This window comes from Typopeltis vanoorti, chromosome 17, assembly GCF_054136105.1.
Source record: "Typopeltis vanoorti isolate ZY-2024b chromosome 17, IOZ_Tvanoo_1.0, whole genome shotgun sequence".
Lineage (NCBI taxonomy): Eukaryota > Metazoa > Arthropoda > Arachnida > Uropygi > Thelyphonidae > Typopeltis > Typopeltis vanoorti.
In genome coordinates this window covers 27,695,817-27,713,768 of record NC_143565.1, presented here as the reverse complement: position 1 = coordinate 27,713,768, position 17,952 = coordinate 27,695,817, and the positions used below count along the sequence as shown (strand labels likewise).

Here is a 17,952-nt window from a genome sequence, read left to right as displayed (position 1 = left end):
AAATTATCCATCTGTTAACCAGAATACTGGAGAATTCTCATAATTTTCCCAAGGTAGTGGATCTTCTTCTGGATAGCATCAAGAATGTTTATAAAAGTTTTCGATGCACTGTTCCATATGTAAGAGCAGTATATCCCATCTTTGGACAAATTTGGGATTTGCGCAGAGTTAGTAGCTGGACATATGAAAAATATCTTAAATCAAAAAAGTGGATGAAAACTAAGTGCCAAGTTTTGTAAAGCTGAAGATGCTACATGAGTGATGTGTTTGTACCATGAAAGACTAGGTGTGTAATCTGGGAAGAGAAATCTGAGCATTATTGGAAACTTTGGAGATGACTAGGTTGTCATCACAACATTGAAGGGTGGTTGTGGTGTAGAGTGTGTGGAGTCAGAATTTAGGTCACTGATTATAGATGACTTGAAATGCTTGAACACTGTAAGGTGTGTTGTATGGGTAGGAGGAATGAAGACTGCCATCATTGTCAGAACTGTGGATAGTTTGTGGTTAGTGAGAGAAAGTGATATATGTAAGGAAAAGAATGGTTGAAATAACAGGGTCCTGAAGAACACCTGCATTAGTAGGAAATTAGTAAAGCATCGTTCACCATTAAATGCAGTGAATGATCCAAGAGAGAAATTGCAATCCACTTACAAAGGGTGGGATGCAGACCACATGTTTGCTGAGAAGCCCATGGTGCCAAACCCTATCAGATGCATTGGAAATGTTGAGTGCAACATTTTGGTTTCTCCAGACCTCTCCATATCACATGTTCAGAGATAGTGATGTAGATATTGAGATTTGTTGTCAATCTTGACCAGCAGAATCTATATTGGTAGCCACTGATTAGTTGAAGTTTACTGTTGCAGCACTAAAGCAAAAACAATAGGTCAATCATTGATAGGAAGTGCTTAATCTCCCCTTTTTTTGGAATCGGTTGAATATGGACTTGCTTCCATTCTGTGGAGTCGTTGCCACTTAGATATAATAATATAGTGTCTTCTTAAAACTGATCTGTCGCCTTAGGATGAATAGAGTCTCCTTATTAGGTGTCAGGATGAATTAATGCAATGCCACAATTCTCTTTTGCTGCATCCCCTAAGGGCATATTTGTGACTGTAGATCCGTGTGGTTACTGATCTACAGATCTATGCCCTTAGGGAATGCAGCAGAAGAAAATCCCGGCACTGCATTAATTCAACTCCCCCTCCATTTCCTTTTGGAGGGAGGAGGGGGAGCCTCCCAACCTCTGCATAAGACCAATTAACTCACTATTTGATTGAAAAGCTTGATACGTCATAGACAGGATTCAAACCTGGGCCTTTCCACCCAAAGGGCTTGTCTATATCTTAGCTACTGAGGCTCTGTTATATAGTGTAGAAGTGATAAAGGTGAATGTTGGTTTTGGAGATCTGGTCCTGATGATCCTTTGTTGGACCATTAAGACTAATCTCTTTGGTGTCCAAGTTGATCAAGTTTTTTTTTTTTTTTTTTTTGATATCTTTTTGTTGTAAGGGTACTAAATCATACAGTGTTTTATGTAAAGGTAATTTCCATGGTCATCAATGCATGAGTTGAATGAGATTAATAATACCCTGAGATCAAGTGATAGACCAGAGGAACCAGAAAAAACAACTGCCAGTGTAGGAAGCAAGCTTCTGCATTGAGTCCTTTCAAAGTGTAAAATTTGAGAATTTCCCTCTGTGTTCCAGGTAAAATTTATGCTAACATGCTTTGAGGAGAACAAGAGAAATTGTTGAAGATAAACTCAAAGTGCATTGAATTATTTGTTCCAGTTCAATTTCTTGTGAAATTTCTTTAATTTTCTAGCCCCATTATGGTATATTTTTATTAGCATGGAAACTGAGTATGGAAAGGCCCTTAGTGAAGGAGAATTTATTAAAGAAATTCTTCTGAAATGTGCACCTTTTTTGTTTCAAGATATGCAAAATAAAGATGCTATTATTAAGCATATTGCTGATTTAACAGTCAGCAGGAATACCATTAAAGACAGAGTGATGACAATGATCTCCAATGTACAACATCAATTAAAAGGAGACTTAAATAATTGTAAATATTTTTTGATTTGTCTTGACAAAACTACTGATGTCACCTCATTGGCTCGGTTGGCTGTCATTGCTAGATTTTTCAATGATCAGACAATAATGAGAGAGGAGCTGGTAAAGCTAGAAACAGTGCCAATAAGTATATCAGGGAATGAAATATGCATTTTCTAAAAATGCTCCATGGCCTAAGCATTGATATGTCTAAAGTCGTGTCTGTAACAACAGATGGGACATCAAAGTGGGAAAAAAGGTCAGATTTGTGAAAATGTTTATGGGAGCTATTGGATATCTAGTTGTGCCATTTCATTGCATTAACAACCTGGAGGTGTTGTGTGCCAAGGCAGGATTCACAGAACTACATGATATAATGACATTTGTAACAAAAGAGTGAATTTAATAGTTGCTCGACCGACCCTTTCATAGGCGAGAATTTTCTGCTCTATTGCATGATGTTGAATCAACTTACAGTGGACTGCTGATGCACAACAATGTGAGGTGGTTAAACTGAGGAAAAGTCTTTGGAAGATTTGTGGAGTGCTATGAAGAAATTAAGGTGTGTTGAGAATAAAAATTTGGAACAGTTTCTTCAGCTCAGAGATTGTGCATGGAGATCAGCACACTGATGTTTTTTTTTACAGACCTTTCACTTCATATGAATGAAATGAACTTTTTAAGGTTACAAGGTTTTGGAAAAAGTATTGATGTTACATTTAGATACATAAAAGTCTTTGAAACTAAACTTCAAATTTTTAAACGAAATGTGGGGACAAAAAAAGCATTTCGAGGAGGTCAGCTCAGGTGTGCAAAATGAAATGGAGCCTTTGCATATAAAGTACCAGCTCATTTTAAACTCAATAAATGATTAGATTTAATCAGTTTAGAACAGACAAAGTATCCGGATGTGGTAGTATACACTACTATGGAATTAAATGATTTCCAATCGCTACAAATTGAAGGATTAAAGCTACAGCTAGCAGAGTTCTAGGCCAGCATCTGGATTCAAGTGTTTGTTGACCTGAGGTCTCAACTTGAGGATCTGGAAAGAAATCACCTGCAGAATGAAGAGTGCCAGTACAAACAAAAAATTTTGAATGCTTGGAACCAAATACCAGAAACTTTTAGCACCCTTAAAAACAGCAGTCAAAGCATTTTCTGAATTTTTGACATGCCGAGCCTGAAAGGTTTGCCATCACTGGACTGGGCTACTGATATGTAGAATCTCATGACTTCTCATCAGTTGCATTGGTATCCCATGATGCACAACACTGTTTTAGATATGTGTATTGCTATGCATTATATAGAGAAGGGGCACTACTCAAAACAGGGATATAATTTCTAGTGAAGTATAGTTTACTTTGTAACCAAGTAGGAAAAAAACTTTTCTTTAATTAAATCTGATCCAGAGTATTTTAATAATATGGTGATATACCGTTTTGCTACTTGTATATGGAAAATGTGACTTGTGCATTGATTCAATATCTTCAGTGTCTTGTCAAAACTGGGTAGTGACTTTCTCATAATGCGTAAATATCTACACATCCAAAAGAAGTTATGTATTATGGAATATTAAGGTAATTAATGTGAAGTCAATGTGGAACCACTAGATGCCTATTTTCTCCCTCTATGGGATTGATTCCTAAATCACAAAAAGTTTATCAGGTCCACATAAGTGTGGGATTGATAAACTATCATTGATATAGGAATTCCAAAAATTGTAAATATGCTAGCATATGATACTACTATAGTTTACTTACACTAGCCGAGAATTCAAGCCTACCTATACATTTTCTATTTATTTTCAAATAAATATTTTCCTAATTACTTTCATTTTCAAATTTAGTTGTTAAATTAACCTCCTCCAGAGCAATTTTTTTCTTTGAAAAACCATGAACTATCTGTTTGACTTTAACTACTTGTGTTATATTACTTTTTTTGTATTTTCATACAGGTATTTTGATTAATAAAATCTATTTAAATATAATCAGTAATTCATGATATTCAAGCAGTTTAATTCTGCATTCTAATAATGATCACTTGTATCCAGTAATACGTTAAAATTGAAATTTTACTGTTTACTCCCCCCCCCCCACACTTTTCCAAATTATATTTTGCTATTTTCAGATGAAGTGACTGTATAAATATATTTCATTCGATTCTATAATTTTAGGCGGCTAACACTCGAAGATCTTGAAGATAGTTGGGATCGTGGAATTCCACGTATCAACACATTGTTTCAGAAGGATAGGCACACGTTAGCATATGACAAAGGTTGGAGAGTGCGAACTGACTTTAAGCAATATCAGGTAATTTAAGAATATAGGCCATGATTGTATGATTCTTTTATGTGTATTAGCAGTCTTATTTGTTTGAATTTAAGATAGATATATAATTAATTTTTAATTTTGAAGATTTCTGAATTTGCTTTAGCTATGTTATCACTCTTGTAATCAATCTTATAATAATTCTCAGGTATTTAAAAATAAAACACAGACAAGATAAAAATTATCAGTATTTGTGCCAATTAATTTGTAATCAGTAATTCATGATATTCAAGCAGTTTATTTCTGCATTCTAATAATGATCACTTGTATCCAGTAATACGTTAAAATTGAAATTTTAACGTATTACTGGATACAAGTGATCTTTTTAAAATGACTTTTCAAATATAAATACAATTCTAATTTCACTTCTTTCTTATGTAAACTTCATTTTAAACTTATCATTTCATATAAATAAAAATTTAATTTACCAAAAACAAAATTCATTATTATTATACATTAAAAAAAGAATCATTACAAGTTTATGGTCTCTCTGTGGTACTGTTCATAGACATTTTTCCATGAGAAATGTTTTGGACATTAAGGAGATACAATGAATTATTGAGTGTAGAAAACATGGAATTGCAAATGATTAAGATCTATTCAATATTGGGAGATTATAAGCTTGAAAATATATTTAAGCATTGATATAGATAAAATTTTACAGTTTGTCCCCCCCCCCCCCCACAAAAAGACATGAAATGTATTGTTTAAATCTGCAATGAGCAAAATACAGTACATTGTTGAAAGTTTTTTTATTTGGTTATACATTATATATTTGGTTATATATCCAAATGTAAGCATACAAAGTGTGCACAAGAAGCGTCTTCAAGACTAGGCTACTTGTATATAGAAGCTAATGACTTCACATTAATTGTCTTAGTATCCCATAATGCAAAGAACACATCACACATCTGAAAAGATGTGTGCTTTGCATTATGGAATACTTCTTGTGCAAACTTTGTTTGCTTACACTTGGATAAAGGATTAAACAAGAATATAATTTTCGGGCACCTTTAATTTAGAGTACAGTACAGATGTTAAAAATGACTTTACTATGCTTAACTCTTAAATTTAACAAAAATGTATGTTATTTCCCGTATATTGGTTAATATTACTGAAAAAGAAGAAAGAAATGTGGTTTATGACAATTAAGAATTATTATTGCAACAAAAAAAGCACAGAGAGAATGATTCAATGATTCCCTTTATTGATATATGTATTTCGAAAGAGATGGAGTATACGACTCCATCTCTTTCGAATTTCTCAGAGTTACAGGTTAACTGTATAATCTGATGTATGCACTAAGAAACTTGTCAAGTTTTGAAAGTGATCAGTGATTATGTAGGTTATATATATTTTTTAAAATTTTTTACATATATTTAAAATTTTATTTTCCATGATCTAAAAACCCTGCTCTAGAAACCAATTCATTGATCATTTGTTGAAGTTCTTCTGCAGAGTTTCCTAAAATACCAATGTCATCAAAAAATCATTGGTGATTAATTCATTCCATTTACCATAATTCCTCTATTTTTCCAATCCAGGCCTCCAGATTTATTAATAAATTTATTAATTTATCTGAATGCCTTCTAGCTTTACTAGTCAGAGACTCAAATGAGAACATTCACGTGTACAATAAATTTGTGTTCACATATAATTTAAAGCTATTAGAATCCTACATAATTCTGTTAGTTGTAGTCACCTTACTAATCTTTTGCTGTTTGTCTATCCATTGATTTTCTTTCATACACCTGAAAACATCTTATTTAATTAATACAAAACATTCTGTCTCTGAATAAACTAGTTATTTCTGTGCTTCTAATGATCTATTCCCTTTAAATTGTCATATATTTATCCATGTACTGGCAAGATATACGTTCAACTATACTATACTGAGTGTAGACTACATAGAACATTGGAGAGCTAGACACAAGATTGCAAAAGGTGTCAACAGGTTATTATTCCTAAGACAATGTAAGGATTCCGGAATTATTCCTGAATTCATTAATTTTAAAAAGAAGTTTTACACCCCAAGAGCTTCAAGAATTTATGATAAAACAAAAATAGCACTATTGAATGAACACAAAATCCCTTAGTAAACTAAAAGACTGGAAACAATCTGGTGGATGATATTGAAAATAGATTAGATGATACTTTATGGCAGAATGCAACTGTATATGTTTAACATACAAGTGGATAGAATTTATGAATAAAATTAAGCCAGCCTTATTAAAAAGTTTAATATCTTAAAAGCTGAGTAAATACACATCTTAAAAAACCTTGTGATCAGTTTTTTTTTTTTTTTTTTTTGTTTTCATAGGAAAAAATCATTTTAACAGTCAAAATATGTGTTATCTACAGGAGAGCAACTTGTTCTTAGCAAAGATCTCAATCTTGCAGTTTGTCTCCCAGAAAAAAGTACCAAAAGAACTACTTTTAAAATTGAATGCACTATTTCTTTCTTAACTCCACAAGAAGTTTCTTTGGCCCATTTTAAATTTGTTCTTGCAGTGAAAAATGCAGAACTTCAGCAAACGATCTTATGCCTCTAGAAAGAGCTGCCCTAAGAAGGTTAAAAAACAAAAAATAGGTAACGTTCCAAAAGATAATGGCACTGCTACAGTTATTCTCAATACAGAGGAGTATGACAACAAAATCAGACAACTCCTTAAAATGGATACATACACTATACTAAATCATGTTACTACTAGAGAGTTTGAAAATCACACCAAGAATGTACTAAAAACTACTTATATATTCATCAGAGATACTAGCCTTGCACTCTAATTTCTTCCCTCTTCTCTCATTCCTGTACAGGGCTACTAAAATTCACAAAGGCATTACTCTCTGCCCAATAGTTAAAGGTATAAGACTCTCCTTACATATCATCTTGCAAAACAGCTAGCTAAACTACCAAAATGCCTGAACAGTTGCTGTGTTTCATTAAAAACTTGGAATACTTCAACTCTACCATCAGCAACATCATTTTTGATGAACAGATATACATTTCAGTCAGTTTGATACAACTTTTTTTTTTTTTTTTCAACTGTTGCCTCAGCTGATAAATTTTCAAGAAAATTATGGTATTTCTAAAACACTGTATCTCATTTGGGTATATTTACAATGATTCCTTATATAAACAAAACTCAAGGCTAGTTATGAGCAGTCCTCTTTTTCTTGTTTTAGCAAATCCTTACAAATATTTTTAAAAAAAAAAGTTTGGGAAGAATACCATCGCAAATCTAAAATGATGTGGAAAAGTATATTGACATTTTTTTTTAATCTGGAGCCACTGGCAGTTATTACTTTTTGAGTTCCTTGAACACCTCAGCTTCACGTTTTTTTCTTTCAAACTAACCCATATTGATGGACTGACATGACAGAGATTTCATAATTACAGACCTCAAAAATTGTGCATAATTGCAACACTGGGAACAAGATTCTTCCTCATTACTAATGAGATGATGATTCTTATTTTTCAAAACCTTATTTTTACAAAATGGTTTCAGTAAGCATGCTGTCTAAAGACTTCTTATATACCAACTCATTAAATTCATCTTAGATAATCCAGTTATCTGACCTGATTGTTAAAGGTCTCTGGCTTCATCAACCACTTGTAGCAAATTCCAATTAATGTAATACTTAATCTGTAATGTCCTGAATTCAGAATGCATATACCTTGCACTTACTAACATTGAAACGATGTTCATTATCATTTTCCCAAAGAACCAGTCTGTTCAAATCAGCCTGCAGGAATTCTGCATTATAAGATATGCCCCGTCACCTTCCCATAATTCACATTATCAGCAAATGACAGCCTGGTTGGCCAAGTGGTTAAAGTATCTCCAAATATCTGTGCTGTGGGCATGGATATTTGTGATTGTCTTTAGGTGGGAGATGAATTTCATAACGTTGTGAGACTACCACCCTTCTTGATCAGACACTTGAAATGGCTCGAAAATGTGCCATGTTCAGAGACAGGGTTTCTGGACTACGCAGAAATAATGTAAATTATTTTTAATTTATGTTATTTTTAAACATATGTAAATATGTCCTGATTGATTTTTATCGTTATACAATTCATTATTTCATTATTTGTTTTTAACCAATAATAGGAATCAAACCTGCAGTCTTTCCAAAATTGAAGTTTCCTTTTTATATTTGAGTTTTACTGCAAGTATGAAAGAATGGGTATTAAAGCCTGTGTGACCTACAAAATTATCTTACAGGATATTTATTCTCTGTTATGTGCTAATTTTGATTTTTTGAAATACACTAAATGGGATTCCTCTTTGTGATATGTTTCTTTTATAAAATTTCATGTTGATGAAATCATATGACTTCTTCTGAAATTTCATTTTCTGTACTAAATAACATCATCAAATTCCTGACATGTACCCTCAAGGGTACACGTCAGGAATTTGATGATGAGATGTTACAGGATATTATGATAGTACTACATGAAGAACTTACATCGTTACTAACTTCCTATCAACAATTTTCCTCCAAATCAATCTGTTATCTGTCAAGACTCCAATATGATCAGATTTTATATTTCTGTCTTCTAAGACACTTTTTAATGTACTATTCACCTATATCTTAGTCTTTCTCTGAGTCTTTTTCCTGCAAACCTGGCAAAGAACACTTCTTTCCTTTCCCATTCTGGTTAAGTGATCATACCATCTGAGATCAGCTCTACTAAAAATGTCAAGTTCTTTCCTAATATCCTCGTTTTTAATATGATATTGAAAACAAGGTGCCATTGATGACATCTGTTCATGCCCTTAATCTTTCTCAGAACTCTCATATCTGTGGTCTCAAGTCTTTGGTCAAGTGCTTTTTTTCTTTCCTGGCTCTCAGATCCATAAGTTAAAATTGGTTTGAACACTGTCTTGTATACAGCTAATTTAGTGTTTTGAGTAATTTCTCTCTTATGCTATATAAATTTATTCAGTAGACTTCCTACCACACCAGCTTTGTTCATTCTGTTATCGATTTCCATATTTCATTTACCATCTTCACTAAAAATCATGCCTAAGTAGCTGAAATGTTTTACTTGTTCTATAGGTTATCCATTCAGGATGCAGTTGATATTTTCAATGTTTTTGTCTATTTTCATTGTATTTGTCTTGCTATTGCTGATTTTCATTCCAAATTTATTACAACAGTTATTCAAATTAGTCTAAGTTTTAGATTTAATTAAAATTTTTAAATAGTCTGCGGGGAATCTTGCAGACTTGTACTGGATTTATTTAAAAGTATAACATCGTCATATAGCATAAAGTAAAGAGCTGAGATTAACATCTCCAATTTTGATATCAGGTTTAGTACTGCTTTCCTTCATAATGTGATCCATATGGATTATGAATAACAGAGGGATAATGTACATCCTTGTCTAATACCAGATTTAACATCAAACCATCTTCCTGTACTTCCTTCAATTCTATCTGCTGACTTGCAACTCAAAGGCTAAGTATTGCTTGTTATAATGCCCCATCAACACCATATACCTGTAAAGTTTTGAACAGCTTTTCTCTTGGCACCTCTCAGATGCCTTTTGCAGGTCTGCAACACTTAAGTACAGATCTTTGTTATATTCCCATGAGTGAAAATCTGATCCTGGCAGCCTCTATTTGGTCTGAATCCAGCTTGTTCTTCACCAATCTTCCCTTCCACAATCCTTTTCGACCATTTACAGTATGACACCTTCATACTGTAATTACTAGGAAGACTCAGTAGGGAAATACTTCTGTAATTCTCACATTCAGTTTTATTTCACTTTTTTATATGGGTACTATGAGAGTTCTACTCCAATCATCTGGAATTCGTCCCTCTCTCCAGGCCTTCTGAAATATGCAGCGCAGCCACTGCAAAACTTTAACTCCATACTTGAGCATTTCTGGTCAAATATCATCTACTCCTGCTGCCTTTCCACATTTCAGGATTTTGATGGCTTTTTCAACTTCAATTATTGATATGTGTTCCTGATTCATGCCTGTTGAGTGTTTTTTATCACTGTGCTGTCACTTTTGTTTCATTTATCACTTTTTCAAAGTAATTACTCCATTCATTAAGGACATCTTTTTCTCCAGTTTTCATGTCACATTTACCATCTCTAATTCCTTTTACAGCACTCTTTCTTCCATTTCCGAGCTTCTTCAACAACCTCCAGAATATCTTGCTGACTTCTTGATATTATTTTCTATGTTCTTACCAAAGTTTCCCCATGACTTTTGTTTAGCTTTCTTACATTTGTCTCTGTATTCTCTAAGAGCTCAAGTTGACTTATTTGCCAGGAACTTTTGATATGCTTACTTCTTTTCCTTCACTGCCTCTTTAACTTCCAATGTGCACCATGGAGTTCTGATTTTTCTATCCTTGCAGACAACCTCACCGCATGCCTCTCTGGCTGAATCAATCAATGTTTTCTTCAGGGCTTGCCGCTGAATCTCCAAGGTTTGGTTCCTGTTATCAAACTCTTTCGTTTTTTCTTCAATAATATTTGTTTATTTTAGTTTACAATTCATACGAGATCTGCTCAACTTTTGTTCACTTTAAAACTTTCTTACATGTTATTCTTTTCAATATGAAATTCAATTTTATCTTTCTCAAGACTAAATAGTGATCACCTCCAATTTCAAATTCTCTGTACACTTTAGTGTCCTGCACCAGTGAAAAAAACATCACTATCAACAATAACATAGTCGATGAGAGTTTTCTTATTCCTTGTCTCTTCTCCCCATGTGAATTTATGCACATTTTTATGTTGGAATATTGTGTTAGTAATAACCAGTCCATATCCTGAGTAGAAATCCTGCACGTATTTGCCATTATTATTAGCTTTGCTCTTTTCTCAAAATTTTCCCCAAATATTTTTGTATGTCTAACAATCATCTCCTACTCTGCTATTTAGATCTCCAACAAGAACCAACTTTTCTTTTTCATTGTGTCAGTTGCTTTCTCTAAAGCCTCAATTCTTCCACTTCTACCTTAGTAGGACCTTCTGTGGGACCATAGGCACAAATAAGTCTCTTTGTGCAACTTTCCATTCTGATATTTGCCCACATCACTCTACTTGATACTGTCTGCCAATTAAGAAGAGTAGCCTCATATTTAGTGTTGAATACTATAGCTACTCCTTAATTATTATTGTCTGAGTATAGCATTTTGTATTTGTTGCTTAGAAAGATCTCAGTTTTTCTTTTTTGTTTCAGTCAGCCCTATTATGTCGATCTGGTACTTATCCAATTCCTCATTTAGCTCCATTTCTTTGTCATCTCCTGCTGTGTGTGCGTGTGCTCACGCGCGCACTCACGAAATAGTATGCAGCATATGTGCAACCAATTGCAAATTTTTCTGAAAGTCATGAAGGCACTTAATCATTAAATCCATTTCACAGGGAAAATATCACTTTATCATTGTTGTATTTCTAGATTTCACAATTATTTCATTTTAAGAAATATCTGTGTTTGTGGGTCATAAAAGATGATTATGACTTTTTAAGCAAGATCTATAAACATTCAAATGAGACTACATTCTTGATTTGGTGTTATAGTATAACATACAGTACAAAGAGAGTTGCATATAGTTCTTTTGTTTTATATGTGTGTATATATATATATATATATGCTCATACATGACTGCATTTATGTTAAAGTCCTTCATTTATTATTTCTAATTCTGATTTAATAGCATTACATTTTCTTTAATACAGGTATTAAAGCAAAATCCATTTTGGTGGACTCACCAGCGTCATGATGGAAAACTTTGGAACCTGAATAATTACAGAACAGACATGATTCAGGCACTAGGTGGTGTTGAAGGAATTCTAGAACACACGTTATTCAAAGGCACTTATTTTCCTACCTGGGAAGGTCTATTTTGGTAAGTTTGAATACAGCTTTAAATTCTTCTTTTCATTTCCCTTCCCCCATCTATACTTGCATATAATTAACTTTTAATAAACTCAAACAAATGGTCTGACCTGTGTGTATTGAAAACTACAAGAAAAAAATCATGAGTTTCTAATAAAATAATTTTTAAAGTTATTTCTTTGGAATTTGAATATGCAACCAAAGTAATCTGGATTTTGAACATTGAAAATGTCATCTCTATAGTGTGTAAATTAATTAAATATGGACTGCCCATTAATTCATATTGGTTAGGAGTCTGTATTTTCAAAACTATCATATTAGAATAAATAATACAGTCAAACGAAGAGATGCTCTAAAAGGTCATGTTAATAAGTAAATGTCGACATTTATCTATTAACATTTTTTTAATCAGTTTTAGCCCCAACACAGATGTAGTGATGTTTTAGTATTTTCACTATCTACTTCATTTTGTCTGTACATCACTATCTTTAATATAACCCCTGGAGAAGAAGAGGGGAAAAGTATTAAATTCAGTGATTTTGGAAGCCAAAAGGTTGAATTTGTTATTCCTGCCCTACAGACTGAAAACTTCTTATTCACTACATTGTGTATAGTTGCAATTTGTCAAATATTGCACAAAAGTCAGATCCCAACTTGTAAAGTTTTTCCCCCTTCAAGTATTCCCATATATCAGGGGTGGCTGCAACATGGTTCACGAGCTGCATGCAGCTTGCATCCACGTGTTATGCGGCTCATCACGCTCTACTAGGAAAAAAATTAAAAGAGAAGAGGAGACAAAAATAAAAAAAAAAAAAGAGAGAAGAGGGAGAGAAAAACAGGATTAATAAAAATTACTACAATAAAAAAAGTTTAATTTGAAACACATTAAATGAGGTTTATTTTGAATGATTAAAATAATTTTAAAGTTGAAACATAATTTTAGTTACTTATTTACTAGTAGAGGCCTTCCTTGTATCTATTTTCTTAGCCTCTTAAAATTTGGTTTACTTTGAACGATTAGAATAATTTTAAAGTTGAAACAGTAATTTTAGTTACTTATTTACTAGTAGAGACCTTCCTTGTATCCATTTTCTTAGCCCCTTAAAATTAGGTGTGTAATTAGTCAAAACAGTTCTTACTAGCTCATTCAAATGTTCATCATTTAAAACAAATCTATATTTAGATTTAATTAATTTAAGAGTCAAATATAGCACTTCACAGAAATACGTGGAAATATGTGGTCCCAAAAATGAAGATCAGTTTCCTGGCACATTGCTTAAGTGTTGGATACTATTGGTTCGGAACTTGCTTCCAAAACTCAACACCCACATTGCTTCACTAGCTTCAGTTCTTCATCCTCAAATTCCAAACACTCCAGTTCTGCAGCTGCAACATCCATCACCATGCGCAAGCATGTTCATGAGGAAAGGATTTTCCAAAAAAGTGAACGTTGGCTTAAGTTCTCAAAGGCCGCAAAATAGGTTGTTGAGTTCTTTGGCCAGGTCGTTTAATTTGCTAACATATGATCTCATTTCTAATTCCACTCTGGTGAATTTGTCAGTATTTTCTTCAGACAAACAAAGTGAATGAAAGTTTTAATTATATATTGGGTTTTATCCTTTATCCAAGTGTAGGCAAACAAAGTTTTGAAGTACTTTCAGGACTGAGGCAACTCGTGGTAAAGGTGGTATAAGCTCTCATCACTTGCCTTAGTATCTCCCATAATGCAAAGCATATCTCCTTGCAGACTTGTATAATGCTATGCATTAAGGGAAGGGCCACTACCCAGACCGGTTTCAACCTTTATTGAGGTCTCATCAGTGGAAGCCGGACCCAGAGGTGGTGATACTAAGGTGAGAGTAATGGAGAAGTCATATTTACCTATACCAGTTGCCAAAGGGTGTCACACCCTATTATTAAAATTCTCTGGATTAGAGATAAGTTTATGGAAGTGTTTTCACTTGGCTATGCTACTAATTATGTATTGGGTTTTATCCTTTATCCAAGCGTTAGCAAACAAAGTTTGTGCCTGAAGTACTTTCAGGACTAGGGCAACTCGTGGTAAAGGTGGTATAAGTTCTCATCACTTGCCTTAATATCTCCCATAATGCCCCTTAATGCTATACATTAAAGGAAGGGCCACTACCCAGACCAGTTTCGACCTTTATTGAGGTCTCATCAGTGGGAGCCAGACCCAGAGGTGGTGATACTAGGTTGGAAGTAATGGAGAAGTCATATTTACCTATACCAGTTGCCAAAAGATGTCACACCTTATTATTAAAATTCTCTGGATTAGATAAGTTGATGGAAGTTTTCTCGCTTGGCTATGCTACCAATTATATATTTGGTTTAATCCTTTATCCAAGTGTAAGCAAACAAAGTTTGCGCCTGAAGTATTTTCAGGACTGGGGCAACTCGTGGTAAAGGTGGTTTAAGTTCTCATCTTTTGCCTTAGTATCTTCCATAATGCAAAGCAGCTCTCCTTGCAGACATGTATAAATTTTGAAATTTATAATTCTTGACCACTGAGATTAATGAATAACTAACTCTTATTTAGAAGTATTGGTCAAGTGTTAATAAACTATTTAATCACCAACTAGTTTCGCCGGCTATTGCTATCGGCTTCTTCACGGTACAATAAGGTAGGCAAAGTAAATTACAAGCTAGATGTTAACTGACAATTCTAATTCAATAACAAAATAGTACTGAGCGTGAAACAATACACATGTCGCTGATACACGATTTACTTGTTGAGAAACATTTTGTAGTTGTCACTGAAGTTCATTTCATGTGTGTTTAGTGATCTGATTAAGGTGTTCCATATATTAAGTAGGATTAAACCTCGGTTCCTGTTGAATTTTTTTGTGGAACGAGCGACTGTAGCTGCTTCTTTGAAGATTCTGGAATGGTAGTTTTCTTCTATATAAGGCATATAACTTTTATTCCATTCAATAATGTGGTTGGTTGTAGAGAAGTGGGGAGAAAGACCAGATATATCTTGTCTGTTGTTTCTTACATAACCTATGTGTTCCTTTTGTCTCATTTCGAAGCTTCTAGACATATGACCAATGTAACTAAGACCACAGGAACAAGGGATGTTGTAAACTCCTGCATACTTTTAGAAAGGATTGAAGTCTTTCGGTGATCTTAGAAATTTCTGAATAGTTTCAACTGACTTGAAGGTCACTCTAATATTGTGTGGTTTTAGGAGGAGAGCCAGTTTTTTGGAAATGGTACCAACATATGGAATAGTTATAGTGGTGATATATTGGGTGACATCACGTTGTCTTTGTGGTATGTCAGAGAAGAGAATCTTGTTGACGAGTCTTCTAGGGTAGCCATTTAAGAGTAGGTCGTTGGGAAATGAGACAAAGGGAACGCATCGGTTATGTAAGAAACAACAGACAAGATATATCTGGCCTTTCTTCCCACTTCTCTACAACCAACCACATTATTGAAAGGAATAAAAGTTATATGCCTTATATAGAAGAAAACTACCGTTCCAGAATCTTCAAAGAAGCAGCTACAGTCACTTGTTCCACAAAAAACCTCAATAGGAACCAAGGTTTAATCCTACCTGATATGTGGAAGACCTTAATCAGATCACTAAACACACATGAAATGAACTTCAGTGCAACTACAAAATGTTTCTCAACAAGTAAATCAGGTATCCGCGACACGTGTATTGTTTCATGCTCAGTACTATTTTGTTATTGAATTAGAATTGTCAGTTAACGTTTAGCTTGTAATTTACTTTGCCTACCTTATGTACCCTGAAGAAGCCGGCAAAACTAGTTTCGCCAGCTATTGCTGTCGGCTTCTTCATATTTGATATGAAGAAGCCGACTTCTATTTAATAAACTTAAATAGTTTATTAACACTTGACCAATACTTCTAAATAAGAGTTAGTTATTCATGTATAAGTTTTATTTTCTTAGTCTCTCTGGAAAAAATGCAGTTTGCTTTGGAAGCTTAAGCACAGTCTGTGCGAGATTAATTATTAATTTTTCTTTCTCTTGAAGTGATGCATTTAATATCTGTAGATAGAAAACATTAGTGAAAAATGCCATGTGCAACAACCACTGAATGTCTTCAAGATGAGGGAAAATTTTCTCCTTCTCTAAGAAACTGTTTGATTGGGTCTAACAACAACAACAAAAAAAACTTGTTTAATACATTGCTAAATGAGAGCCACTCTACTAAGCAAAACCACGATACTTCATTAGGAATCTCATCACAATTCAACTCATCTAGAAAGCTTTGAAATTCTGTATGTTTTAGCACTTGAATGAATGAAATTGACAATTCTTAGAACTAGTCATCCCTTGACTTATGTCGAGGTTCCATTCCATCTGGCAGGAACTAAGTCGATACATTAAATCAACAGAGTTATAGGGGGTTGGGGACTTAACCGTAATAAGTATGCTGTCATTGTAATTTTTTAAACTTTATAAAACTGTACTGTGCATTACTGCCACTATAAAACAGGAGAATATTCAAATCTTCTTCCACAATCACACCAGGCTGCGACTCTTCTGGTGTAACCTTTGATTTTTTTTTAATGTAATTGTCCAATGTGCTTTGCTTATTCCTCTTCTTCTTTTCATCATAAATTTCTTTATAGCAAGGAAACACATCGTGTATTTTTTTCCTACTAATAATTAGCATTCAACATTTGGGTTCATGTCTTCAGCCATTTTGAGAACATCTCTAACTGCAGAGAAACATTTCTGCAAGACCCTTTACTGTGAATTGTTTAACTACCTCATGTTTCTCTTTCACCTCTTCTTTTTCTCGCTGTTCCTCCAGTTCAACCAATTCTTCGTTGGTCAGTTCTTCAGGGGCACTTTCTATGAGTTGAATTATGTCGTTATCATTTGCTAGGTCCACTATTTTTTCATTCAATTTAGAAAAACTTCCGAAATTGTGCACAAACCTTTTTAATGTCTTTTTCAATATGTCACTCATACACTGAGAGGTCACTTCATTCCAAGCCACAGCAATATTTTTAATAGCATGATAAATATTGAACGCTTTCCAAAATTGCATGGGAGTCTGGTCGTTTGTGAAAAAGAAATGGCTTGTGAAAAAGTTCTCCATAGATAATAAACCTTAAACACTACTAGAACTTTCTGATCCGTCGGTTGGATCAGTGAAGTAGCCTTTGAAGGGAGAAACATGACCTTGAATTTAGTGTAGATCACCGATATAAGACAGGTGACCTGGAGCATTATCTAGAATTAATAACAGTTTAAATTCTACATTTTCTTTCACACAATAGCTTTCCATTTCACTCGCATTACAGTTGATTAAGCATCCCCAAACAATTTTTGAGTCATCCGCAGCTTCTTACATCTCTGCTAATGAATTGGAAGAGTATGCTTCCTAATGTTTTTGAAAGCTTGTGGATTCTCACTGTGCCATATCACAAATAGTTTCAGTTTATATCCAGCCACATTACCCCTAACAGAATTGTAACATGGTCTTTAAGAGCTTTGAAACCAGGCATAGATTTTAGCTTTTTGTGGGTTAATTGTCTGCTTGGGCATTTTATTTTATAAAACAAGGAGGTCTCATCCATGTTAAATATTTGCTATGGCAAATAATTTTCCTCCATAATAATTTTATCCAGTTTCTCCACAAACTCCTTGGCAGCCTTCTCATCGTAACTTGCATATTCACCATATATTT

General features: G+C 33.8%; 1 protein-coding gene across 1 annotated transcript in view; it reads left to right on the top strand.

The window, feature by feature from the left end:
• Prp8 (pre-mRNA processing factor 8) overlaps positions 1–17,952 on the top strand; it is a 411,861-nt gene that overhangs the window by 258,786 nt on the left and 135,123 nt on the right. The window contains exons 26-27 of the mRNA XM_090407427.1: positions 4,234–4,369; positions 12,102–12,271. Coding sequence (XP_090263553.1) covers positions 4,234–4,369; positions 12,102–12,271 — 306 coding nt within the window. The remainder of the gene's footprint in view (positions 1–4,233; positions 4,370–12,101; positions 12,272–17,952) is intronic.